Source organism: Natator depressus, chromosome 1 (genome assembly GCF_965152275.1).
Source record: "Natator depressus isolate rNatDep1 chromosome 1, rNatDep2.hap1, whole genome shotgun sequence".
NCBI lineage: Eukaryota > Metazoa > Chordata > Testudines > Cheloniidae > Natator > Natator depressus.
Window position 1 is genome coordinate 204,263,231 of NC_134234.1, and position 26,313 is coordinate 204,289,543.

The 26,313-nt window shown below is 51.3% G+C and overlaps 1 protein-coding gene across 4 annotated transcripts in view; it reads left to right on the forward strand.

The window, feature by feature from the left end:
• Positions 1-26,313, forward strand: part of SIDT1 (SID1 transmembrane family member 1) — an 83,439-nt gene that overhangs the window by 37,905 nt on the left and 19,221 nt on the right. For 3 of the 4 annotated variants that reach the window (XM_074975005.1, XM_074975030.1, XM_074975014.1), the window contains exons 5-16: positions 9-110; positions 1,510-1,593; positions 5,304-5,397; positions 8,540-8,611; positions 9,034-9,127; positions 10,566-10,609; positions 16,997-17,068; positions 18,683-18,831; positions 19,695-19,768; positions 20,875-20,941; positions 22,612-22,685; positions 23,483-23,606. In XM_074975005.1, coding sequence (XP_074831106.1) covers positions 9-110; positions 1,510-1,593; positions 5,304-5,397; positions 8,540-8,611; positions 9,034-9,127; positions 10,566-10,609; positions 16,997-17,068; positions 18,683-18,831; positions 19,695-19,768; positions 20,875-20,941; positions 22,612-22,685; positions 23,483-23,606 — 1,050 coding nt within the window. The remainder of the gene's footprint in view (positions 1-8; positions 111-1,509; positions 1,594-5,303; positions 5,398-8,539; positions 8,612-9,033; positions 9,128-10,565; positions 10,610-16,996; positions 17,069-18,682; positions 18,832-19,694; positions 19,769-20,874; positions 20,942-22,611; positions 22,686-23,482; positions 23,607-26,313) is intronic. The other variant, XM_074975023.1, reaches the window with a different exon arrangement.

Here is a 26,313-nt window from a genome sequence, read left to right on the forward strand (position 1 = left end):
TTCTGCAGTATTTTCTGTACAAGTTCCCTCCAGATGTGGATTCCATCATCATCAAGGTGGTATCTGAAACAGTCTATCCCTGTTCTGTTGTCTCCGTCCAGGATATTGTGGTAAGTCTAGAGAGGGGGCTCTCAGCCTGCAATGGCAGATAATCTAGAGTGTAGGCTCTGGGCATTGGTATCCTACCTCTATCACCATGTGTGATGTATTTCAGCCAGTAAAGATATGAAGCCTCAGGGGCCTGTACTGCAGAGTAACGATACAGGAGGAGCTTGAAGGGAGCTGAGGGGCCTGTGGAATGAATGGGAAAGGACTAGCTGCTGAGTTCTACGTATCTCCTCAGGTGATATTTTTACCAGTGTTAGTGAGGGTAGTGAGCAAGTTAATGATTACGCTCCCATCCCAAGATCTGAAGGTGCTTTTCCTTATCTGCGAGGTAGGACAGTACCATTCTCTCTTCATTTTACAGCTGGGTAAATGGAGGCACAGAGAGATGACATGAGGTGTCTTCTTTCCCCCCATTCTCTCTCGCCATCCCTCATCCTCTCCCAACCTTCTTTGGTCACTCCCCCCCGCTATTAGCTGACCCTTTCTCCTACCCTTTTCCTCTGGCCCAATCTTCCCCCTCAATCTTTTTCCTGAATTCTAGTTCATACCCTCTGGTCCTCTCCCATTCATGCCATGACTGCCTCCTGCAGGTGGAATTTGCTGTTGCTCAGAGCCAGGAAGCAGCAGTACGGGCCACCTATTTCTTCTCCCTTCCTGCCCTGCTATGCAGGATGGAGAGGCACACTCAGAGTGAGGGAGCAGTGAATAGGGGAGGGAGAGGTAAAGGAAGCAGCCTTGAAACCCTGAGAGCAGCCTCTGATAGCTGGGAGGAGACGATGAAGTGGAAACAACAATCCTGGCCTGCAGCCCTGCTCATGAGTGGCCTTTCAAATGACATGACTGAGAGGGCAACAATGCGGGCAAACGTGTGACTGTCACTCCACCTGGCAGGTACAGAAAGGGGAAACGTGGAGCAAGGGGGTCTGTCATGAGGAGGTTGGGGATAACAGGAAAATGAAGACCAGGCCTAGACTCATAGTAGAGCAGCTTAGATTGCTATAACAAATGTCTTCTCCCCTCTGCTTTATCGGGGCCTTCAACTGAGAGATTCAGAGTAAATGACCTGGCTGTTTGAAGCTGGGTCCTTGCTGAGAGAGACCACTTGAGCCCTGGCCATGGCTGGTATTCGCAGCACAGCTTCGCTAGCCCCTGTATGCCGCTGAAGTTGCTGCCTGTGGGACTCCAGGCTGGTCTCCTTCAGTGCTCTTCATGAAGCCCTGGTGGGGAGCTGAGGGGAAGATGGCAAAGCCAACTTGAAAGCCCAAAGGAGTGAATTTTTATTCGGTTTATGGGAGTTTTTTCCACATCAGGCCTATCGAGGAAAGCCAGTTTGTGCTCCTCCTGGCTCAGAAAATGCAGTTGGATTTTTCAATTTTTTTTTATTACTTCTGCCTGTTTTAGTGTCCTGTGTATGATCTGGACCACAATGTGGAGTTTAATGGTGTTTACCAGTCCATGACAAAGCAAGCTGCCATCACCGTACAGGTGAGATGTTGATTTTGTCAGTGCTAATTTCCAGTGACCCTGTGTGCCTCCTCTCTGCTTAATCTTTTTATCTGTGGGATACTGGTGCTCAAGATCAGGGGTTCCTGTGCTTTTGGATAGCATGGCCCACATCTTAATACAAATGGAGAGCCAGTTTCAGAGACAGATGATGACTTGCCTCAAGCCACACAGCAGGTCAGTGGGAAAGCTGGTTTAGGAACAAGGAAGTCTCCCAAGTCTCCCAAGTTCTAGATTTCCTTCTTATTTCTCTAAGAAATGACTGACTCCTAGAATACATTTTGTGTGCTTGAGCCAGTCACGTGCTGCTTTGCAAAAAAGGGGACCTATTTTTATGGGTAATCTCAACAGAAGGGCTGAATTTCTGGTATGTGTCCTAACTTCAGGCTTTTGAGCCTGCCAGCCACTGTCTCCAGGGTCTTCACTCTTTACCCTAGGTGGGCAGGTAGGGAAACCCAGATCTGCCCTCTGCACTGAGCTGCAGCCCAGGGACCCAGTATGAAGCAGAGGAGATCTGTTTGTTCAGATCCTCTTCTGTATCCCTGGGCTGTTTCCTACTGTGACTGGCATCTAGTCCTTCTTCACAGTAGAGTTGTCAGGCATCCGGTTTTCAACCAGAACGCCCAGTCAAAAATGGATCCTGGAGGATCCAAAATGGTCACTGCTGACTGGGCCATTTAAAGTCCGGTCAGCAGCGCAGTAGGGCTAAGGCAGGCTCCCTGCCTGCCCTGGTTCCACGTGGTTCCCTGAAGTAGTTGGCATTTCCCTCTGGCTCCTAGGTGGAGGTGTGGCTATGGGGCCACTGCGCACTGCCCCTGCCCTGATCACCAGCTGCGCAGCTCTCTTTGGCCAGGAGCTGCTGCCAGTGAGTGCTGCGGAGGCAGTGCCTGAGGACGGGGGCAGTACGCAGAGCTTCCTGGCTGCCCCTCCACCTAGGAGCTGGAGAGAAATGCCAGACACTTTTGGGAACTGCCTGAAGTAACTGCCGCCCAGAGCCCACACCCTGAGTCCTCTCCTGCACCCCAACCCCTGCCCTAGGTTAGAATCCCCTCCCACACCCTAACTCCCTCCCAGAGCCTGCACCCTCTCCTGCACCCCTACCCTCTGCCTCAGCCCTGAGCCCCCTCCCGGAGCCTGCACCCCATGTCCCTTCCCACACCCCAACCCTCTGTCCCAGCCCTGAGTCTCCTCACGCACCCAAACTCCCTCCCAGAGCCCGCACCCCCTCCTGCACTCTGAAGCTCTCAGCCCCAAACCAGAGCCCACACCCCCAGCTGGAGCTCTCATCCCCCCCACACCCAAACCCCTGCCACAGCCCAGAGCCCCCTCACTTCCTGAACCTCTCATTTCTGGCCCCACCCTAGAGCCCATACCCACAGCTCAGAGCCCATACCGCCTCCCACACCTTATTCTCCAGCCCAGAGCCCATTCCCACACTCCGAACCCCTAATTTCTGGCCCCACCCCAGTGCCCTCACTCAGCCTGGGGAAAATGAGTGAGAGTGGGGGAGAGTGAGCAGCGGAGGGAGGGGAGATGGAGCGAACGGGGCGTGGCATCAGAGAAGGGGCGGGGCCTCCGGAGGGGGTGGGGCAGGCGTGTTCAGTTTTCTGCAATTGGGAAGTTGGCAAGCCTACTTTAGTCTTTTCCCCAGCTGACTCTTCTGCTGGTCCCAAAACAAAGGGGATCCAGACTAGTTATGAGAAACAACAAAGCTACTATATGAGGCCTGTCTGTCCCAAAGGGGCTCTGCTCCTTCGGAATCTCTAGTTAGGCCCTGTCCCAGCTGATCCTGCTTTCCAGGCAGCTTCAAGGCAGTCAGTATGCCAATGGTCCCCTCTGGCCTTTTGAATCAATGTAATCTGGTTAGGCTCTGGCCCCAGCCAGGCTTTCTTTCACAGGGCTTGCTCAAGAGGCCCAGTCTCTCTCCCAGTTAGCCACCGTTGAGCAGTGTTTTTTCCTCTTTTCTCTCCAGGCTTGACACTTTGCACGTGTGCAACGGGGTGGGGCTGACTGAGCCCACAGGCTCTCATTAGCTCCTTCCTGATGATCAGCCATCACAGGCTGCTAGGTTTGGTGTTTAGGCATTTGAATCAGTGGCCTGGCTTTCAAGAGCGGAGAGCACCTGCAGCTCCCAGTCAAATAAACTGGTCTGCAAGTGCTCAGTACGTTTGAAAGTCGGGCCAGTAATTTACATGCCTTAATATAGACCTAGCAGCCTAACTTTAGGCCCCCAGTGTTGAAAAATCTTGCCCTGAAGGCTTAAAGGAACGCTAACCAGCTCTCTGGTTTACAACATGCTTCTCATTCTAGTGTCCCTGTGCGCTCCCACCTGACTCACCACTTCAACTTCCTGCTTTATAACTCATGGGAGGCGTGCCAGTATCCTGGTGTAATGGCACACTACAACCTTAAGTTGACCTATATTAGGTTGACTTACAGCCATGGCATTAATTACTGTGGTGGGTCATGTCCACGCTACCTTTCTTCTGTCAGTGGTGCACGTCCTCACCAGGAATGCTTCCACCGACTTAAGAAGGGCCGTGTGGGGAGCTGAGTACCTGGGCTCTCAGCTCCTCTCTCAGCTCATTGCTGGGAACCTGGCTGGGCTGGCCCTTCTGATGCCCTGCTCCCTGCCAGGAGCCCGGCTGCCCCACCCTGGGCTCTCAGTGGGGAGTGGAGAGCTGGAGGGGGCAGCCAGGCTCCGGGCAGGGAACTGCACGGAGCTGGGAGGAATGACAGCCAACAGCCAGTCTAAGTAACCAGCAGTCTCTACGCAGACACTGTGTTGCCCTAACTACATCAGCATAAGCCCTGTGGCTCTCAGGGAGGTGGAGTTATGTCGGTGTAGTAGGGAACTTACATCAGTGGGAACAAGGCTGTTGTGTTTACACTGACATAACTAAGGTGACGTAAGCAGCCTTACGTCGACCTAACTCTGTAGTGTAGACCAGGCCTTAGTCCAGTGTAACTCTCATACTCCAGGTGAACATACCTGGTATGTATAGTTGTGCCCTCTGTGGCATGTTATTGCTTGTGACTGGTTGAACAGTTGCTTAGAGAGGCAATGTGGACTGAGCTGAGCACAGGTCTGGAAACCAGGACTCTTGTGTTTTAATCTTGGCTCTGCTTCTCCTAATGGGTGCTAGAACAGGACTTTGAAAATGTAAAGTGCTAAGTGTATGGCAAGATCTATATTCAAAAAGTTACACCGGTGTACTAAATTGATTTAAAATGGATCAACTTACACTAGTGCAAACCCCTAATATAGGCACGCTTATCCTGGTTTGAGCTTCACTGGAGCTAAACTGATTTAAGTGAAGTTTACACGCAAGTGAGGCTCAAACCAGGGTGTGTATTTATTAGGGGTTTGCTCTAGTGCAGTGGTTTTCAACCTGTGGTCTGTGGATCCTTAGAGATCTGCAGACTATGTCTAAGCTTTCCAAAGGGATCTGCACCTTCACTCCAAATTTTTGGGGGCCTGCAAATGAAAAAAAGTTGTAAACCACTGACTAATGTAAGTAGATCACTTTTTTTTTAAAATTGATGTAGTTAGATCAGTGCAATTTTTCTAATCTAGACCAGGCATTTAACTACATTGAGTCCTTTAACTGGCATGGGAGAGGAGACTCCTCCTCTGCAGCCCTGTCCTCCCTCGCTTTTCACAAGGTTCTCTCTTGTTTGTTTCTGTGCAGAAGAAGGACTTCCCAGGCGAGCAGTTCTTTGTTGTGTTTGTCATAAAGCCAGAGGACTATGCCTGCGGGGGCTCTGTGCCTTCCTCTATCAAGGGTAAGATGAACTGGCACAGTGCACCACGGGGGTGGGGAAGGGTGAACACCTTATGTTACTGTTTGTGGCCCTCCTGTGGAATGGCAATGCTGTATGTCAAAGGGAGCCACTGCAAGGAAGGGTCATTGAAACAAAGGGAAATGGGAGATCCCAAAGGAGGAGTCTGGGTAGAATGCACCTTTGCAGACCCAGAGCTTCTTGCAAATCTTGCGGGGTGGATCCAGGAGCTGTATCTGTACACAGGATCAGGCCAGCCCCTAGAGTTGAGATGACAGTTTGGAAGCAAGGAAGTGGTTCCTGTGATTGGTAATTATTAACCTGATCCGCTGTAGACATGGAAGAAAGTAGAAATTTTTTTAAAAAATCCTAAATATTTTTTCAGCTGGTGATAGAACCTTCCCTGCCCCCCCAAATTACATTCCTCTGTCAATGCATGTGCAAACCCTTCAAGAGATACTATGCATATGAACTAATAGTCATGCCATGCAGGCCAATGCCAACAGTGTGCTCGGCTCTGTAGAAGAAGCAAAACTAAGGACAGCGTGTGCCCCAAGAAGAAGAGAAAAGTAGAGGAAATAGAGTGCACTGGGAAACTAGAGGGGAAACATTTAGGTCTTGCTTTTACCCAGTAGTTATGATAAGTGCACTTTTTACAGGCATCTTGGAAGAAGTGGGCTTTTATGGGGATTTGAATAATGAGAGGATAGTGGCTGGCAGGACAGGAGAGTGGTAACTCCATGCACAGGGGAGTGTGGAAAAAGGCACAGAGATGAGTGTGGAGAAGGAAATGAATACCAATGACATCCGTCTCAAAACCCTGGAGAGGAGAAGGTGTGAGGGAGACTAATGCAAAAGGAGACAAGTTATAGGCCATGGTGGGATTGTGCAGAGCTTTGAGAGGGAGAACAAAACCTGGAAAGTTAATTCTGTGAGCAAGAGGGGGCTGCCATGGTCTGAATGAGTGAGCCATCCAGAAGTAAATGTCAGCTTGATAATCAAGCAGAGCTGGTTAAAACTTCATCCCCTCCTCCTCCAATACAGCCATCTTCCTTGCTTGAGGAGATGGTCCATATGGTCCTTCTCCAGAGGTATTCTATGGTCCAGGAACAGGAAGAGAAGAAGCAGGTGTTGCATGTGAGCTGGGGTTGGGAATTAACAGGATGGGTGGTGAAATGGGAGAGAGGGGCTTGCAATGTTCAGTGAAATGATGGGGTGGCCAGAGAGAGGATATTTTAATGACTGAGAAATCACGCTGGGAGCTTAGTGAAGACAAGATGCAGGGAGAGGACTTGTTGGGCAGAGGGCCAGTTAGCCCAGGATCAAAGATCAAATGAAGGCCAGGAGACTAATGGTTGGAAGGGATCTCTATGTCAAAGTTGAAGTAATCAAGAGTGAGGGTGAGGGAGGGAGAGGAGGTGGTGTTGCCGGAGAGGAGGAGGAGGAGGAAGTAGAGGTGAGCCATGGATTTGACAAGATGTAGGTGAGAAGAAGAGGCAGGCCTTGTGGGAGCAGGAGAGGGGAGGGAAAGGAGGTGTTCCATGGAGGAGGAAGGATAAGATGACCATATGACAGAGAGATGACATACACTCTGTGTGTATGGTGCGCAGAGTGTGGCTAATTGGAGTGATGACAGGCCTGGCAGGGGGAAATGTATTTTAAATATGTTGCACTCCTACCTTCCCCTTGTAGCCTGAAGATGGTTTATGTTCATTTTCTTAGCTCCTGTCCGTGGCTCTAAGCCCTATGCAGTATTTCAGATCCACAGGACACCTATTAAACTGGCATGAAGCCAACCAACCATAGTGTCTGTAATCTCTGCATCGAATCCCCAATTCCATGCACCCATCGACCCATCTCTGCCCCAAATGCCTGGAAAAAAACAACAACCAACAACCACCCCATGAGCTTTGTAGTGTGCCTGGCAGGTTAACAAGTGCCGGCTCTGGTGGACCAGCCGGAAAGCAACCTCCCAGTGCAGATTATGGAGCACTGGGGTAATGTGCTCTGAGCAAGATTCAATGAAAATCTGCACTTGCTTCAGATTCCAAATGGTCTTGCCGAAAGTTGTCAGATGTAGATTGTGCTGCAACAGTCTAGTATTGAGGCATAGATCTGTGTACTAAGGTAGCTGGCACTGGTGGGAGAATATGATCTTTGCTGCAGCTGCTACCTAGCCATCTAGGAGCAGTCCAGGTTTGTAATAAAATTCCTCTTAGGAAATCAGTAATAATCTACCGATAGCACCTCTACAGCTTCCCCAGTCAGAAAAGACATACGTCTAACACCCAGTTGGCGGTCCAGAGCGCCTCAGGAACCAGCCCTTGAGTGGGTGACACTGGCTAAAACTCGAGCGGAGAAGCATTTGCCTCCATTGAGATTGACAGCTCAGCCCAGAACAGGAGGGGTGGTTTTTTGTTTTGTTTTGTTTTTTTTATCCTCAAAGTACTGTGAAAATTCCTCCCAGTGAGAGAAGTGTGACTGTAGTCAATGGGCTGCTCAGGTTCACCAGGCTTTCTCCCACCTGGAGCATAGTGTGTGACTCCCTGCAGTATTTTCTGGTTTGCACAGCTCTGTCCATCATGAAGCATTTGACACGTTTACACGCTGAAATGCATCCACAGCTGTAAACCTCCCCCCTCCCCCCCCCAGCATTCTGCACAACCGTTCTGGAGGGAGTCAGGAGAAGTTTGTCTAAGGATACAGGACAAGTCTTGCAGCGTGAGATCTTTAACAAGGGAGCCCCCTTGATCGCCTCTCCACGGATGTCAACGTCTCCTGGTGTGTTCCACAGGCAGCTTTGCGGACCGATCGCAGCCTGAGAGCGAAATCCCATCGTTTACGGGGGGGGTGGGGGTGATGAAATACACTTTGGGCTCAGCCACCTGAAGCATCACAGGTTTCTAGCGTCAAGATGTAGGATCGTGCAAGAGCCGTGGGAAGACTTTCCCAGCCGTGCCTGTGGCTTCACCACGAATGGTGACATGTGGCTGTTCACCATACGGTTGTGCCAGGATTCTAGCCTCATGCAAATGGAAATGGGTACATCCAAGAACAGTGCAGGGTCCGGGCTACTTCTCAGGTGAACGGGTCCCAGCAGTGTTAAATAATGTGTTTCTGATCCAGTGCACCTTGCTTCTTACAGGAAAGGGCAACCACACCTGGAACCTACAACGGACAAAGAGCCTTCAAGTGACCATTGTACCCTCTATTAAAGGTTAATGTCTCTCTGAGGTATGGTCCAGTATTGCTGGGGAGCTCCAAGGTGCTTCACTCTGGGTTTCTCTTACCAGGAGGTGTGGTAGGAAATAGTACGGGGCACTCGATGTGTGGGAGCTCCCAGCTAATTCAGTCCCAGCAGGAGGCACAGCAAGGACTGGTATAGGGGTATCTGCTGAGGGAATGTTCCAGCACCAGCCTTTTCCAGCAGGGAAGAAATGCCATCTAGGAGGGGGATGGTGACACTTGCAATGACTGGAGTCCATGCGGTCTGGGGCACTGGCAGTGGGAGACCCCCCCCAGCTATTTCAGTCACAGTCTCTACCAGCAGGAGGCACTGTACTGAGCAGGGCAGGGATGCTAGCTGCGAGGGGACTGTTTTCCCGTAAGCTGACTCTCCTCCCGTTCCTCCTTCCCCAGAGTCTGACTACGTGCAAGCCATGCTCTTCAGCTTCCTGAGCTTCCTCTCCTTCTACCTGGGCTCACTGATCGTCGCCCTTGTGCACTACGTCAGGTGGGTGAAGCAGTTGGACAATGACTACGTTCAGGCTACGCCTGTGGCTTTTTCTTTCTCGGCTGAAATGCCCCACCCTGCCGTGAGCCAGGCATCCGAGCCCAGCAGGCTAAGGAAGTTCCTGGCCACCCAGTGGGCCCTCTGTGAGGGAGGAATGGGGGGGCGTTTGGCACCCTGTGCCCCAGCCCGCAGAGAGGAAGGCAAGTGCCAGGGCACTAGAGAGACACCAGGCATCTGCTGCATGTGTGTGGGTTGGGACTTACTCTGCCTGCACTCTCTTGTGGGGCAAAGAAGAAACGTGACATAACCAGGACAGAGCAGAGGCCTCCAGGGCACCAGAGAGGCAAGGAACCCGTTAAATTGCCAGGCTAAGCCCCGCTCACAGCTCAGCAATGCCTTGATTCCCCACTCCCCTGAGCTCCTGCCCTGCACTGAGGGGAGAGGCCCTGCCTTTGAGATGGCACCAGATGCTTCCTCCTGCTGCAGGTTGGAGAAAGGCCGAAGCTTCCTGCAGCCCTCCTCAGCCAACCCAACGATGGCTTTTTCCTCCCCTTTTTCTGCTGCTTGCTGGCAGTGGGATCAGAAGCTGTGGGCTACATCTCTTTGGAGTGGCTGGCATGTACTCTCATCCCTGCCAGCCCCTGCAGCCCTCAGGGCCGAGTGAGGCAGCAGGAGGGTGTTGCTACCCTACAAGAGCTCCCAGCAGTGAGACTCCTTGTGCCAGTTGCCCCAGCAGCACGGGGCGTGATTGTAAAGTGGTGCTGGACAAGGAACCCCGGTGTGTCAGCAGTTACACAAGCTGCCGGCTCAGGCAGTGATTCAAGCGAAGCATATCTTCTGTTCCAGGACATAAGGGCTCAGCAAGGAGGATCTTTCTCCCCGCCCCATGCCAAACATTGCACAATTGGCCAGGTGCATTGGGGTTGGTTATACCTTCCTCTCAAGTTCCAGATGCTGGCCACTGTCAGAAAACAGGATGAGCTCTCTGGATCCTGTCCAGTAACTTCCATGAACCCTACCTCCTGTGTACTACACTGATTCAGATCCCTTGCAAGCCATGTGGGTTCCAGAGTGTGGGAAGCTGGGCTGTGGAAAGCAGATAGGTGGGTTTTCCCAGTACACAGGACCGAGGGTAGGGTGTGCCATATTAGATCGCATAACTGCTCATGCCTCTGACTGTGGCCAGTAGCTGATGCATCAGAGGAAAGTGAAGCCTTTTCTCATTTGGATCTGTCTGATTAGGCATTGCTGGAAGTGGAGATCTAGATAGCCGGAGCCTGGGGTTTGCATTTCCCAGCCCTGAACCGTTATTTGTTTTCCAAAGCAGCATGCAGTGCTGCGGTCTTGCGTTTGAGATGATACTGCAAAGACTGGCCTAGTGGCAGAAATCTGGAGGGTTTGCTGAGTTTTCAGGAGTACTGTCTGTGCTTGTTTTCAGGATTCAGAGGAAGACGTCAGCTGGGCGATATAGTCCTGAGGATGGTAAGCCTCTCACAAACTGTGCTACAGTGTCAAGGGGAGACGCCCTCTGCCCATGCAAAAGAGAAGCTTTTACCTGCTACCTTTAGTGAATTTCAAACCTCTCCTTGTCCACTCACCCCAGGATCTTTTTTTTAATTGTGCGTTTTAGTGCTGGAGTTCCCTATTGAGCTATATAACCGTGCTCTGGACGAACCAATTCGAGAGAAGTTAATTTCTCATGAGACACACAAAGGGCATTCCGTCCCTGGGGCTGATGCCGGGGGAGAGGTGGGGCACTTAGTGCTGTTTGATGGTTTTGTGAGGCGGACCCATTTTAAGCAAAGGAAGCTAGAGTCGGCAGGAGCTCTATTGATTTGTGTGTTACAGATCTGGATTATTAAAATGCACAAAATGCAGATTAACGTTCATAACTCCCTGGCTGAGTCACCTGTTCCTTTCTAAACAAGTGTATTCAATTGCTCATACTAGCCTCAGGAATGTTTCTTTTGGACTGAAATGTGCCCTGCCCAATCTAAACTTTGGGTCAAATTTTTTTTAAAAGGTCGGGTTTATAGAGCTCAAGGATCAAATGACTCATTCAGTTAGCACGTCTATTACGTCTTGCTTACTTTACATGGCACCCACATTTCAACATGCTCCAGATTTGTATGTTGTCAAAGCATGATTGCATCGTAGAGGTCATTAGGGGAAGATGGTGGTTTTGGCAGGTGAGTGTAGGGTAGAGTAGGGGGACCAGATAGCAGGTGTGCAAAATCGGTACCCTTTTTATGGGGGGGTATAGTTGTGTATATAAGACAAAGCCTCTAATATTGGGAGGTCTGGTCGCTCTAGCATAGGGGGCAGTTGGGGTTTCTGGTTCCTGGAGAGGTATGGGAGGCTATGTCTGAATGTTTAGTGCCTAGGAGGAAGTTGAAGCGTTAGTCATAGGGGAGAATGCATCTCCTTCCTTTCATCTGCACCCCTAGGAGGGGAAAGAATTACATTTTGACAGTGGGAGGAGCTTGAATACCTAGCTTCCCACCCCAGCAACCAGCTACCCCACTTTCCCCTGCTCTAATATTTACCACTGGCTAAGCACAGTCATGTAACTGGAAGTTTTTATACTAGAATGAAATAGTAAACAACAATGTAAATTGGCATTATTAGGGATTTGAGTTAATTATTCAGTTTAGATGAATGGGGGCAAATCACTTCTCAGAGCTAACAGTTCAGGCTGATGGCTGACTGCATGCGGCATTGCTTTAACTCTGGTCCTGTTTGGAAGGTTTTCTCTTCACAACCACGAGGGCGGGAAATATAATGTGGTAAATGAGAACTTGGGTTCTAAAGCTCAGTTCTGTGGCGGGGGTAGCTTCTGCTGCAATATGGTAGAACATATGGGGGGACTCATTATAAGTCACTAGAACCAGGAGTCGAGAATAAAAGTGCCCATATCCAGGTGGAATTCAGGGAGGCAGAATGGAATCCATCCAGGGCCTGGGAGGGTATATCCAGATGGTTGCAGAAGGGAACTTTTTCTGAGCACAAGAAGCCAGGACCTCAGCAGGGTAAAGGGGCATCTTTCAAGAAGGTGAAGCCTGGGGCAATATTTCCTTGTGCTCCCTGTGCTGGAGCCAGATTTCTGGAGACCGATTATCTGTTCCAGAGGACGGAGATGCTCAGAGCATCTGATGCACAACCACCTTTGTACAGGAGAGGAAAGACCAATGCTGCTCCAGATGTTTCCAGCAAGGCCATGGGCTACAGAAGCTGCCCTTAGCCTAAAGGTGGAGGTTTGGGATTGGGCTCCCTGGGAGAGAGGATCAGCTGGATAAAAGACTGCGATCAGACATGCCCTCAGCCTCACTCAGCCATTTGGTGCGCGTGCGCGCTCGTGCGCTCTCTCTCTTCCCTATTATGGGAACTGCCCTTCTCTGTTCTCTCATCCTTAGGTTTTCTCCTACACCCTGGATGACTTGCCCCTCCCGTTACTCTACTTCACCTCACCTCAAATGCCCAGCACTACCTGCTCCTCTCCCATTGCCACTCCCCTACCCCTGCTCAGCCTCCCCACACCCCTTTTCTGCTCCCCTTTCCCCCATGTTGCTCCCCTCTGCAGCGTAGTCTGGAGGAATGAACACAGGAGTGGGAGGCTAGAGGTCCCAAGTTCTCAGCCTGGCTCTTCAACTGACTCACTGCGCGGCTTCAGGCAAGTCGCTTCAGCCCTCTGTGCATTTCCCCATCTAGGTTCCCTTGTGCCTCTCAGGGCTGTGAACACTTTAAAATGCTAAATAAATGTTAAGTATTCCTACCTCTCCCTCTCTCCCTCCCTCCCTCCGTCTGGAATGCCCTGACCCCACTCAGCTCCCCTTGTAATATCCAGTTCCCCACTCTGGCCCCCTGTCATTCAGAATACCCAGCCCCTCCTGGCCTGCCCTCAGTTGCCTCCACCCCTTGGAATTTCCCATGATTTTCTTTTGCCTGCTCCTGTCTCTTGCAATTCAGAATACACCCTACTCCTCTTTCTTTCCCTCCCTCTGGAATAGCCCTTGCCCATCCATCTCCCCTCCTGAGAATGCCGTGTCCCTGTTCGCACTACTTGTCTCTCCTGTCACCCCTCTCTCCTCCCCATCTCTTGAATATCCTGCTACCCTGTCTGTGTCCGTGTTCCCCTTTCCCTTGTGTTCTACATTGCCTTCCTTCTGAGCTGGGCTTTATCCTTGGGCCCCTCCTCCCTCTCAGACTTTGTTGAGGGAGAAGAGAGCTGGAGGAACCAGTTGCTCTATCCTGTCACCAAAGTGCACCACACCCAACAAAGCAAACACTTCCCCAAAGAGCAAACTGGCATCTCCAGAACTGACTCACATCGCCTCCAGGAAGTGGGGCTGAAATAGGTGGGTGAATTTACAGCAGCGCTGTCTGCTTATTTCTCTCCTGCCTGGAGGTGCCCCACTCTATCCCTCTCACAAAGACTCGCTGCCTTGTACGCTCAGTATCAGTTTTCATCAACTAGACATGGAAAGTGGGAAGCTCAAAGCACAGTCTAAACTTAGAGAGGAGTGACCCCGTGTGACTGAGGAGAGGCTGGAGTGGAAAGTGCTTCTGTCTCAGTGCCCCAGATAATAGGGAGTGCAAGAAAGATACTTCCTCAAGCAATCAGGAGCCGCAAAAGATGTCCGCTCAAAAAGCGATGAAGACAAACTGTTCCCATCTGTGGAGAAAGCACAGATATCTCACAAGGTGGCAGATCAGGAATGGACAGGGGCAGGGGTGGCAGGTTTGTAGAAAATTTGGTGGTGCCCAGAACCCGCCCCCCCACCTGCCTAAGGCTCTGGGAGGGAGATTGGGTGGGGGGAGGAGGTCTGGGGTGCAGGCCCTGGGCTGGGGATTAGGGTGCAGGAGGGGTGCAGGGTGCAGGCTCTGGGAGGGAGTTTGGGTGCTGGGTGCAGGCTCTGGGCTGGGGCAGGGGGTGAGGGTGCAGGAGGGGGTGAGGGGTGCAGGCTCTGGGATGGCGTTTGGGTGCAGGCTGTGGGCTGGGGGTGGGGGTGTAGGAGGGGGTGAGGGGTTCAGGCTCTGGGATGGAGTTTGGGAGTTGGAGGGGGTGCAGAGGGAGGGGGGTGCACGCTCTGGGAGGGAGTTTGGGTGCTGGGTGCAGGAGGGGGTGAGGGGTGCAGGCTCTGGGATGGCGTTTGAGTGCAGGCTGTGGGCTGGGGGTGGGGGTGTAGGAGGGGGTGAGGGGTTCAGGCTCTGGGAGGGAGTTTGGGGGCAGGAGGGGGTGCAGGCTCTGGGAGGGAATTTGGGGGCAGGAGGGGGTGTGTGGGAAGGGGTAGGGGGTGCAGGCTCTGGGAGGGGGTGCAGGGGTGAGGGCTGTGGGGCTGAGGATGAGAGGTTTGGGGTGTGGGAGGGGGCTCAGGGCTGGGACAGAGAATTAGGGTGTGGGGGGATGAGGGGTTTGGGGCTAGGGCGGAAGGGCAGGGTAAGGTCAGTCTGCCCTGCCATTAGCGAATGGGGGGCATTAGGACCCTGCAGCAGCAGTTGATGCGGAGAGCCGGCACAGCAGGGGTGGGGAGGTGAGCGGGGGCAGCAAGTGGGGGCCGGGGACACTCGGGGGAGGTGCGGGGGGGTGGCAGGCGGGGCCGGGGGAGAGACCCGGCCCCGAACATTGGTGGAGCCGGGCCCCCGGGCCCTGAATATTGCTGGAGCCCGGGCACCACGAGTGTATATAACTCGCCGCCCCTGGACAGGGGATCAACCCCCAAATGCAGTGCCTGGCCATATCCTGGACTGAATCCTACCTACCTGTGACAAATACTGTAGCAGCCTGTTTAACACTCTGGCAATCATGCTATTACAATAACTTGTCGCACCAGTCAAGTGTCATGGAGCGGAAGGGTTTCTTGTGCCTATGCATACGCACCCCTGCACAGATGTACACAGTGCAGTATTCTGTCTTGCACATGCTGTCTGCACTGCATGGACCATTCCAGAAATTCATCCAAGCTGGACAGTGTTCCCTTAGCAATAAGAAAATAAAGGAGAAAATGGCAAAGTGCCAGCTCCCAGACACAGCTTAATGGACAAAAGTTAGAGTGTCAGTGGAGAGAATGAACTGGGTTCAGGCAAAGGGAGAGCTTTTGATGGTGTAGAGCCTGGGAGGACCTGGCTCTCTCTGTCCGTCACTGTTAGAAATCATGGAAACAAGTAGCCAGAAGTGAGCATGCTTTTTTAGTCTTCTTCCACTGAAGCCTTAGGGATGGCCACAACTGGAGATGGGTCAATGCCCGGAGGTGGCACCAAGCATTCTATCTCTCTCAGGGGCTGGGCTGGCTGCTTCTTGCTCACACGCTCAGAGTCTAACTGGTCCCCTAGGTGGGGTCGGGATGGAATTTCCCCTCAGGTCAGATTGGCAGGGACATTTTTGCCTTCCCCTGCAGTGTGTGGGTGGGTCACTTGCCAGGTTGTCTGGGTATATCTCATTTGATCATTTCCCTGCCATTGCAGGCACCTCAGGTGATGGTGCACCTCGGTCCCTCCTATTCTCTGCCTGTGGCCCATAGTAGTCTAGTCTTCTGTGGTACTTTTGGTCTCATTTCAGGTGTTGGGTTTAGTGGGTGGGAGCTGGGTGGTGTTGGTGGCCTGTGACATACAGGAGGTCACACTACATCATCTGGTGGTCATGCTTCCTCCTGGCCTTAAACTCTATGACTGTAGGACATGTTTCAGGCTCTCATATACTATGGTAGAAAAACCTAGCTAGGTTTTCAAGAAGACATCCAGCACCTAGACTTGCCAGTACAAGGAGCAATAGTCCCTTGCCGCCCCTATCAACCTGAAGACAGGCCGTGTGCCTGTAAATCTAGCAAAGGTATCTGGAGAGAACCCGGTGACTCTGCATTAGGATAAAATGTATCAGCTTTGCACACTGGTTGTCCAAAGAATGGGTGTGACTGGCTGACTGGACTCGTTCAGTTTGACTTTGCTGTGTGTAAATTGGTGGTGCAGCCCATGTGTGGCTTCACTGGGTCATTTCAGCTGCATAATGTGTTGCCCTCAACACATTATCCAAAAGAGATGAGTGAGGGGCGAAAAAAGTTCACAATCTAGGCTTGTACTTGTCGCTGCTCCTTCCTTCATGATTTAGAGTCTCACAGATTTTCTTGCTTAAGTTTTCCTCTGTCTCTTGCTAATACTGGCAGTCTTGGGTCATCCCTCCCTTTGCTTGCTGGACAGCTTTGATAATGTGTTTCAGGAAGACCTGGAGAGCAAAGTCAGATGAGGCTGTTATCTGAAGGGCAGCTCCTGCTGCCTCAACTCAGTGTGTGTGGGTGGATTCTGAGTCTTAGGAAGCTGTCCCAGTGCTAACGATGGGAGACCGTTACCATCTTTGCTGGGAGCAGCCTTGCTTTCACCTAACGGGGCTAAAAGAACGTGGAGGGCTGAGGGCATGTGTGGCTTTTCCAGTGATAGTCATGGGAATTAGCTGCCATTTTAGGTGAGGGCAAAACATTGTGAGACTGAAGGCAGAAATTCATGATTGCCACTGAGAACACCCCAAATCTCATAAGACTCATACAAAAATTGCAGGAGTTGGCAATGCTGGAATATGGAGGGAACAGGGGAGGGGCCTGGGCTTTGCCGCACTTCTGACTGGGGCTGAGTGGAATGAAGGGCAGGGGTTTGTGGTTTATGATGCCCCCTCTGCGGAGGGCAGGGGGATAGAAGGGGCTATGGTTTGTTATGTGTCCTGTGGGCAGGGAAGGAGGCCTGTGCTTTACAGAAAACAGGATAGGGATGTAGGGTGGGTTGGGGGCTCCTCTTCGCACTGGGGAGCCTCCTCTACCAAGTCTCTCTCTCTTTTTAAAATGGGATCTGAGCAGATCAAAGGCTCTTTGTTTGTATCCGTTGCAGGATCCGGGACTGTGGCTACCTCGCATCCCATCACGACTGGCACCCCCGAGGGAAGCAGCTACGGAGCTATCGGTATGGAACGCTTGGGAACCTGAGCATCTGGCACCTCCTGGCATCTGGGCTGCCTGGACAGCTGCTTCTGGGGGAAGGAGCCAGTCTGGTAGAAGGCCTCCACCTCTGCCATGGCCCCAAGATGTCTTATTGTCTGCAGAGGAGTCTCTGTCCCACTGGCTGCCTGCAGATCCAGAGACTGGGGCCACATAACCCCACTGCTTGTGGGGAAGGAGAGGTGCACAGAGCAATGAGTGGGCTGCGGGGTGGTGGTGGTGGGGAAGTCCATGGCTTTAGGCAGCTCCTCTTCCCCAAGGGTTGTTTTCCCTGTATTTTTGGCACCATCAAGGCCACAAGGGGCTGGGCTGTGAGTTCCTTCCTGCTGAGCCTGCCCATGTTGCCCTGGAGGGGAGAGTGCTCACCAAATGCCATGCTGCCCTCTCCGAGAACGCCCAGGCTCTGCAGCTCTGGGATCAAGACACAGGGGCCTGGGTCTCCTGCATGGTGGTGTAGATCAGGTCCAGGGGACCTAGAAGCCTGAGGGTTTTGAACTGATGTTGGGGAAGAGAGTGGCTCTGTTTTCACGCAGCAGTGTGGAATTTTTAATTCCTGCTCCGGGTGCTTAATGTGATTGCTACCCTGGTTCATTCCTGCACTAAGGACACACTCTAGCCCTGAAAATGGTACCCAGATTCCAGCCGGCAGGTGTGTGATATCTGCTGGGAAAGAAAGTCAGAACCAGGTGCTTATCCGGGGCAGGGAATAACATGAGGGTTTGGGAAGTGGAGTAGAGTCAGGGCTTTCTTCTGGGATATATTCTGACCCAGATCTAACTCCAGATCCATCACGAAAGACTCCCTGCTCAAGCAGGTTTTTTTTTCTGTCTTTAAGAATATCTGGAAAATTTAGAAGGGCCCCTTAAGACTCTCAAACAAGTGAGCGAGCTGACGTCACTCTCCCCTGCCTCTTCAACCACCACAATCCGTATGCTTGATCCACATTGCTGCCCTGCGCCTACATGGGCAAAGAGCTGGTACACAACCTGGGCAAACACAACACAAGATACAGGCAAGTCCAGCTGGTCCCCAAGCTGGTGATGCTGTTCATGGGACCATTCATGTTCCCATCTGCTTCAAGAAACACACGAGGGCTGGGGTCTGACTCTCTCTCCTTGTTGGAGGATTTCATTTTCTTCTCTCTTTTGTTTTAAAACTTCTTTTAGAAAAGCTTGACATACAAACTCTATCTGCAGGGCAGTACTCAGAGGCCACTGCTAACACCAGACAGAATGCCGCAGCCTTTACTGGCTAGTACATCTCACATTCATGATCTCACAGGAGCCCGGCTAGTTAGAGGTAGTAAACATTATGGAAATCTAAGAGAGAGAGAGAGCGGAGAAAATGCTAGGAAGAGCAGAGGGGTGGACTATGAGTGTGAAGTGCTGAGTACTCCTGTATCCTAGATTAGAACTTTGTGGGAGTTCCCAGATAGGGCAACAACCATCTACCAACCTATTCCTTGGTCTGTGTATGCTGCGTTCCACCATCAGAAGCTCCTGGTATAGTGAATGCTCCCTTGTTTCTTTGTACAGAGGGATTTACCCTTTACCATGAACCCTTCCTTCCTCATTTCCAGATGAGTCAAGCTCCAGTGGCGGCCGGCAGTTATCGTCCCCGGAGCGTGGGCCCCCACATGGTTCCGACACAGACAGCTCTGTGGAGGAGGAGAGCGATTTTGACACCATGCCCGAAATTGAAAGCGATAAGAATGTCATCCGCACTAAGGTATGCCTGGTGCTGCGTCCTTGTGCTAAGCACTGTGTGGTGGGGTCAGCTCCGTGATTCCAGCTATTATTGCTGGTCACCATCTCTCCTTTTAACTCTGCTCTTTTGAGGGCAGATTAATGGCCTTCATCTGATTAATGTATTTAATAATCCTCCAATGCCCGGAAAGTTTTCCCAGAGCACTGATAGGAAACCAGTGCTATTAAAGGCTAAAATGAACAGCATTGTTTAGGAAACTGGAGAGATGCTGCTTTGGTGGAGGATGGTGCAACCTAGAAGGTTGGAAAACAAATGAAGGGGCTGAAGTGATGGTGGAAGAAAGCAAGCAGATGGTGGTGGATACTGAGACCTTAGGAGAGCCATAGCCCTAGAGAATGGGGATGGGGAACACCAGCAGGGGATGCAGAAAAGACAAGGAGCCAAGTGACTGATATCTTGGATCAAGAACCTATGTACCATCTCTTAGAAGCTGCCTTCTCTTCTTGTCCCCAGTACTTACGATTAGTCAAATTAATCTCTTGGCCAACTCTGTGAGTACATCCATTATTACAGCAGGGACAAATTGACCCATGATCTGTCTCCATACAGAACTTGGTTTGAATGGTGTCTTACTGGAAAGTAATTCTACTAATAACAATTTTTAAAGTTCTTTGTTTTGTCATCTTCATTCCAGAGAGAACTTTTGGACTTTTATTTGGGGCTCTTCTGGGCTTTCTTCCACAGAGAATTGCAAGAGTTACTGTAGGGAGAGGACAAGCTTTACCCATCCACTTGGATCATCAAAATGCATTCAAGCTTTCTAAAGGTTTCCTTCTCCTTCGTGAATTCTCCTTTTCTCTCCCCTGTATTGTGTTATATTGCAGATGTTCCTCTATCTGTCAGACTTGTCCAGGAAGGATCGGAGAATTGTCAGCAAAAAGTACAAAATTTATTTCTGGTAAGTAGAGGACAGACAGATGAGCTCCGGTCCCTAAATCTGGGCCCAGTCTTCAGATGTGGGCCCTCAAATTGAGTTCCCGGATCCCTCATTTGGGGGCCCACTTAGAGGCACACACATACTTTTTAGGAACCACTCTAAGCTTCCAGCTATAGTACTGGTCGCTCGGATGTGTATATATACACATTTGGAGTGTGTGTTGTGCGTGGGCATGTGCACACGTATGTATGAGTGAACACAAAGGCTTGTGACCATTTGTATGCATGGACTGCTGAACACATTCATGCTGCGTATGGGACCTTTCATCTTTGCTTCATTGCATCACACCAAATTTCACCTACTAGCATAAGTATTTGCTGGGGGAATAAGTGACTGTGGCCCAGACCCTGCAGCTCCACATGCCTAACCTTCTGCCAGTGGCCATTTATGCCCGCCCCTAAGACCTGAAATGGATATATATTTTAAAGGGCTGTTGGCTGGGGATTAGTTGAACAGCAGCAGAGGAGCTGGCTTGGTGAGTGGACAGTGTGACTCTTGGCTGTGGTGCACACTTTGATGTTGAGAGGGGTGGTATGAAACACTTCTTTCTGTCGGTGAGTTATGCCTTAGCTCCAGGAACAGCTGCAGGGTTGGGGGAAGGGGTTGGTTAAGAGCCCTGGGAGAATATGGACCATGAGGTCAGGCACTATCTTAGTGAGCACTGTGGGTCTTCATCCTGAATGCTTTAAAGGGGTACAGAGCAACCACTTGCCTACATGCCTCTGTGGAAAATAACAGTGTGACAGCTTTGGCTCCCTCCATTGCCTTGCACCCGGGAATCTCTGTTATTCCTCCTGCTCCTCTGGGAGGTAGGTGTATTGTTATCCCCATTTTACATATGGGGGGTACACAGCAAGCCAGGGGTAGATCTGGGGAAAGAACCCAGGAGTTCTGACTCCCAGTCCACTGCTCTCCCCACCAGACACCACACGTCCCTAAAAGGGAAAGAGCCAGTGAGCGGCTGGGGGAAACTGGGTGGTAAACCCATAAGTAGAGCCCAGACTCTGTTCTCGTGCACGTGGATGGCTGCGTTGCTGTGGTAACTGCCGCGCTCTCCCCCTCTGCAGGAACATTACCACAATCGCTGTGTTCTATGCACTGCCTGTGATCCAGCTGGTCATCACATACCAAACGGTGAGTGCTCCCTGGCGTGGCCCTGGGCTTGGCCCTCCGCTGTTCTTCCCCTAATGCTCTCTGAGGTTCGGCAATGCAAGTAACCCCAGAATCAAGCACAGTCTGGGGTACGGGTTGAATGCTTCTAACTGCTGTCATTTGCGACCCCCATGGTGCTTCCTGCATCTAGCCAGTTCAAATCCACTACGAGCTCCTGGCAGAACATCCACCTCCTGGCGGGGCACCTGAAATGCCACATTCAGGTGTCAGCATTGCAAATGGTGAACTAAGCCAGTCTTCCAGCCCCACCAGCATGAGCCTTGGTTGGTTGGTTTTGAGGGGGACGGGGATCTCTGTTATGGGCCAAATCCTGTTTGCATCAGTCCTTACTTAGGCACTGTATTATCTTAGCTGGCCCTCACCACGACATTTGAGTGCCTCCCAATGCTATGAAGTGCCCACACAGATCTATGTCTCTCTCTCCCTGTTCCTCTGTGTTCTCGTGTGCGCATGTGCTCACGCTCTTTCTCTCTCGCGCTCTCTCTCTCATGGGCAGCACGTGAGCCTCCCCTTTGAGGAGTCTAGCCCCACAGTCCCGCCCCTACACCCCATCTGCTGGAGCCCCAAGCCGCCGCCCTGCCCAGCCCCGCCCCTCCCTCCTGGTGGCCAGAGGAGCTGCCAGCCAGCCCCAGCATTGGGTCACCTGCTGGCCCCAGCTGCCTGCTGGCCTCCAGCCGGAGCTGAGCTCCCGCTGGCTTGGTGGAGTGTGGGCGGGGCCAGGGCTTGGTTTAGGGGAGGCTTAGCCTCCTCTGGCCTATTATACCTGCTGCCCATTCTCATTCTCTCTCTCTCTCTCTCTGTGGTATTGTGGAATTGGTGAGAAAAGTGTGTTTTGCACTGAGGTTCATTTTCACCATCCTGACATCTTCCAGGAGCCAGTTCCACCTTCGTTGGCCAGTCACTGAGAAAGCTCCATCTCTTGTGCATGTGTGAGCCTTGGTCTTGAGGCTGACCCATTTCTTTGTTCCAGTGATTGGGCAAAGCAGTCCTGGTTTGCTCCCCCAAATATATTTTTGAGACACTGTTGTCTGGATCCAGAACACAGCCATACCTGTGTCCAAACTTACCTGCCATATGGCCCAGAGCACATAAACCAGGCAAATTAAAAACAATAAAGGAAAGTAAATGCTAAAGACTGGAAGCGTGGATTCAGCAGACGGCCCCTGAGGCCCTGTCTGATGCATGGGCTGGCAGCTGAAGCTGGGGTAGTAAGGGATGGAAACCCTTGGGCAGCTCCCTCCTGTGGTCAGAAAGGCGGAGACACGTCTGTGTTACAGCCCTGGCTCTTTAAAATTCATGTTGTGTTTCTTTAAAAGAAGACACAAGTCCAGCAGGACAAGAGGGGTTTTCAAGAGCCAGGCCTGTGTGTGTGTTGTAAGTGCCTTGAATTCTATCTCAAGGCTTCAATGTGACAGGGACGCTCAGTCCATGACATGTGTCTGTTAACTGAGAGTGGATTGTGACAGGCAGTTTTCTGGGCACAACACTAGGCTAGGTTGCAGCCAGTGGTGGTTGGATGCTGCTGTGAATTGCTAATTCTATGCTGATCGGGTTCACTTTGCCCTCCTCCTCAGCTTGTGCACACTGCACTTCACCCCAGCTCTAACACCAGTTCCCCTTCCACTCTGCAGGTGGTGAACGTTACTGGTAACCAGGATATCTGCTACTATAACTTCCTCTGTGCTCATCCTCTGGGGGTCCTGAGGTGAGTGAACCCTTTGTATCCATTCACCGGCTGGCTCACTTGGACTTAAGATTCATCCTCTTGGTGGTGCATGCTGGAAGGGCGTTGCCTTTCTTTAATACCCCTTCAGAGGGGATCAGGGAAGGCAAGGTTTTGTACCTGCCAAGCTTATAAAGTCAGTGTGAGGTCACCGTATGTTCAGGGATGGGACTGGAGCCCCTCTGTGCAGTTGCTGGGGTGGCTTTCCACTGAGTTGTCTGAGAGAGAGACCCAGGGAAAATGTAGGGTGGGGCACCAAGGCAAACCCACCAAATCGCAGCTAAGTTCATTTTTCAGACCTTTTCACATACACGCATGTGAGCAGCGACTGTACGAAGGAGTCCAGGTCAAACCTTTCATCCAGAGAAATGATCCATTTCAAATAGCAGTGCAGAAATGCTCTGAGGGTTAGGAGTCCAGCATTGAGCCAGGCTGAATCTACTGTACCTGGGTGTTGCTGCATATTCAGCATGTAAAATCAACCTGTTTGTAGAGCTCTGCTGAATCCTTTGACTGCTGTGGGGCGGGAGCCTTTGCCCTGCAGAACCAAACCTTTACCCTTAGCTTAGTTTAATTTGGATGATGTTCTGTGGCCTGCGTTGTGCAGGGGAGCAGACCAGGGGATCACAAATGGGCGTTTCTGGCATGAATATCAATGGATTTACTGCCAGGGTGGATCACCTTGGGTGTGGGAAGATGTCCTCTGGGATGTTTAAAATATGTATTCTCGCCCCACAAATCCCTTAACTCTCTCTCGGGGGGACTCCTCTTCCCCGCAGCGCTTTCAACAATGTCCTGAGCAACGTGGGCCACGTGCTGCTGGGCTTCCTCTTCCTGCTGATCGTGTTTCGCAGAGACATTCTCCACCGCCATTTGCTGGAAGCCAAAGACATCTACACGCTGGTATGGAATGTGCCCCCGCTCAGCCTCTGCAGCAAGCGGAGAGAGCCCTGTGACTGGACTCCTCGCTGGGTCTGCACAGACGGAGGACAGTGAGCCCCAGGGAAGGAAAGGGGGTAGAGTCGTTGGGCAGGAATCTGTTCTAGTTAGCGCCCTGGGGGCAGTGAGAGGAGGGGTGCTTGAGAGATAGTCCCCGGACAAAGACCTAGGTTTGGATTTGTAATGTGGCCATTACCGCATGGCGTCCACGTGTGAAACACGTCACTCCATGGAGCATTAATGCAGCATGAATGAGAGCCTGCTCTCGGCTCTGCCAAACGGACTGAGGAGTTCTGAGCAATCAGCTTTGGATAGAGAACCTCTCCTGTTTATCACAGGGTATTTTTAAATTTTTTTAGAAGTCTAGAACATCCCCCGAGAAGAGCACAAAGCCACAGGGTGAGACTCGAACCTCTCCACTCCTTTGTAAGGAGGTGGAGACAAGTCCATTTTATTCCACAGGAACTTGGCTGGCTCTGCTTGAGCTGCACTGAACAGGAAGCTTATTTTAACCATAGATCTAGGAACCTTTAGTCTTCCAGCCAGTGCTTAATTTGTGCCCAGGCTGAGCCCTAGGAACTCTAGGCTTGGCATAGAATAATAGAATATTAGGGTTGGAAGAAACCTCAGGAAGTCATCTAGTCCAACCCCCTGCTCAAAGCAGGACCAACGCCAACTAAATCATCCCAGCCAGGGCTTTGTCAAGCCGGGCCTTAAAAACCTCTAAGGATGGAGAGTCCACCACCTCCCTAGGTAACCCATTCCAGTGCTTCACCACCCTCCTATTGAAATAGTGTTTCCTAATATCAACCTAGACCTCCCCCACTGCAACTTGAGACCATTGCTCCTTGTTCTGTTATCTACCACCACTGAGAACAGCCGGGCTCCATCCTCTTTGGAACCCCCCTTCAGGTAGTTGAAGGCTGCTATCAAATCCCTCCTCCCTCTTCTCTTCTGCAGACTAAATATCCCCACTTCCCTCAGTCTCTCCTCGTAAGTCATGTGCCCAGCCCCCTAATCATTTTTGTTGCCCTCCGCTGGACTCTCTCCAATTTGTCCACATCCCTTCTGTAGTGGGGGACCAAAATTGGATGCAGTACTCCAGGTGTGGCCTCACCAGTGCCAAATAGAGGGGAATAATCACTTCCCTCGATCTCCTGGCAATGCTCCTACTAATACAGCCCAATATGCTATTGGCCTTCTTGGCAACAAGGGCACACTGCTGACTCATATCCAGCTTCTCATCCACTGTAATCCCCAGCTCCTTTTCTGCAGAACTTCTGCTTAGTCAGTCAGTCCCCAGCCTGTAGCGGTGCATGGGATTCTTCCTTCCTAAGTGCAGGACTCTACACTTTTCCTTGTTGAACCTCATCAGATTTCTTTTGGCCAATTTGTCTAGGTCACTCTGGACCCTATCCCTACTCTCCAACGTATCTACCTCTCCCCCAAGCTTAGTGTCATCTGCGAACTTGCTGAGGGTGCAAATCATCCCGTCATCCAGATCATTAATGAAGATGTTGAACAAAAACGGCCCCAGGACCGATCCCTGGGGCACTCTGCTTGATACCAGCTGTCAACTAGACATTGAGCTGTTGATCACTACCCGTTGAGCCAGACAAAATAGGCAGCTTTCTATCCACCTTATAGTCCATTCATCCAGCCCATGCTTCTTTAACTTGCTGGCAAGAATACTGTGGGAGACTGTATCAAAAGCTTAGCTAAAGTCAAGATATATCACATCCACCGCTTTCCCCTCATCCACAGAGCCAGTTATCTCCTCATAGAAGGCAGTCAGGTCGGTCATGCATGACTTGCCCTTGGTGAATCCATGTTGACTGTTCCTGATCACTTTCCTCTCCTCCAAGGGCTTCAAAATGGATTCCTTGGGGACCTGCTCCATGATTTTGCCGTTCACAGCCCCGGCACCTCTGAGCTTGCTGCTTCAGTTATGAATTTATGAATTAAAAAAAAAAAATTAGCTTGAGGCCCAGCACCTCTTTCCTTACAAATTAAGCACTGGTCTCAGCTCTGGTCTGATCAGATCTCACAACAAAGAGGGGTTGTGTCTGTCCAGTATGTGCATGGGTGACATTAGAGGCGGCAAGTCCTGGCGGCAATGGCAGTGCTGCTTCAGTAGGTGGTGCTGTTCCCCCAATTAAGTTCTAAACAAGTACCCCGGTATGGTAGGGATCCGTGTTCCTGGACTTTCAATGGAGACCTAAACTGGGTCCTGGCAAAGATCTCTTCTCAGAAGGGCTGGGGGGCTCAATTCCCCGCTGCCGTGCACCGGTGTTCTCATTTACATCTGTGGAAAACGGGTGTAAAATGCTACTTTTCCTATGTGATAGTGCCTTACATCCGTGGTGTGCTCCCTTTGCCCGGGTGTAAATCACCACACAAGGGGCAGGGGAGTGGGGAATCTGGGCTGGGGTTTTTCAGTGTCAGTATACTGACAAATTCCCCCGTGGTCAGCTGCATTCTGCCCCGTCAACCCTCCCTACAGTTCCATCTAGCTGGTTCTTAGACTGCTAAGTAGCATGGCAGTGTGCTGTTGTGTGCCATAGACACCCCAGAGGTGGCTACCCTTCATTGGAATGTGAGTGTGTGTAAAATGTAGTTTGAGCTCCATAGGAGTGTAAGCTCTGACTAGTGAGGATATGACACTGTGTCC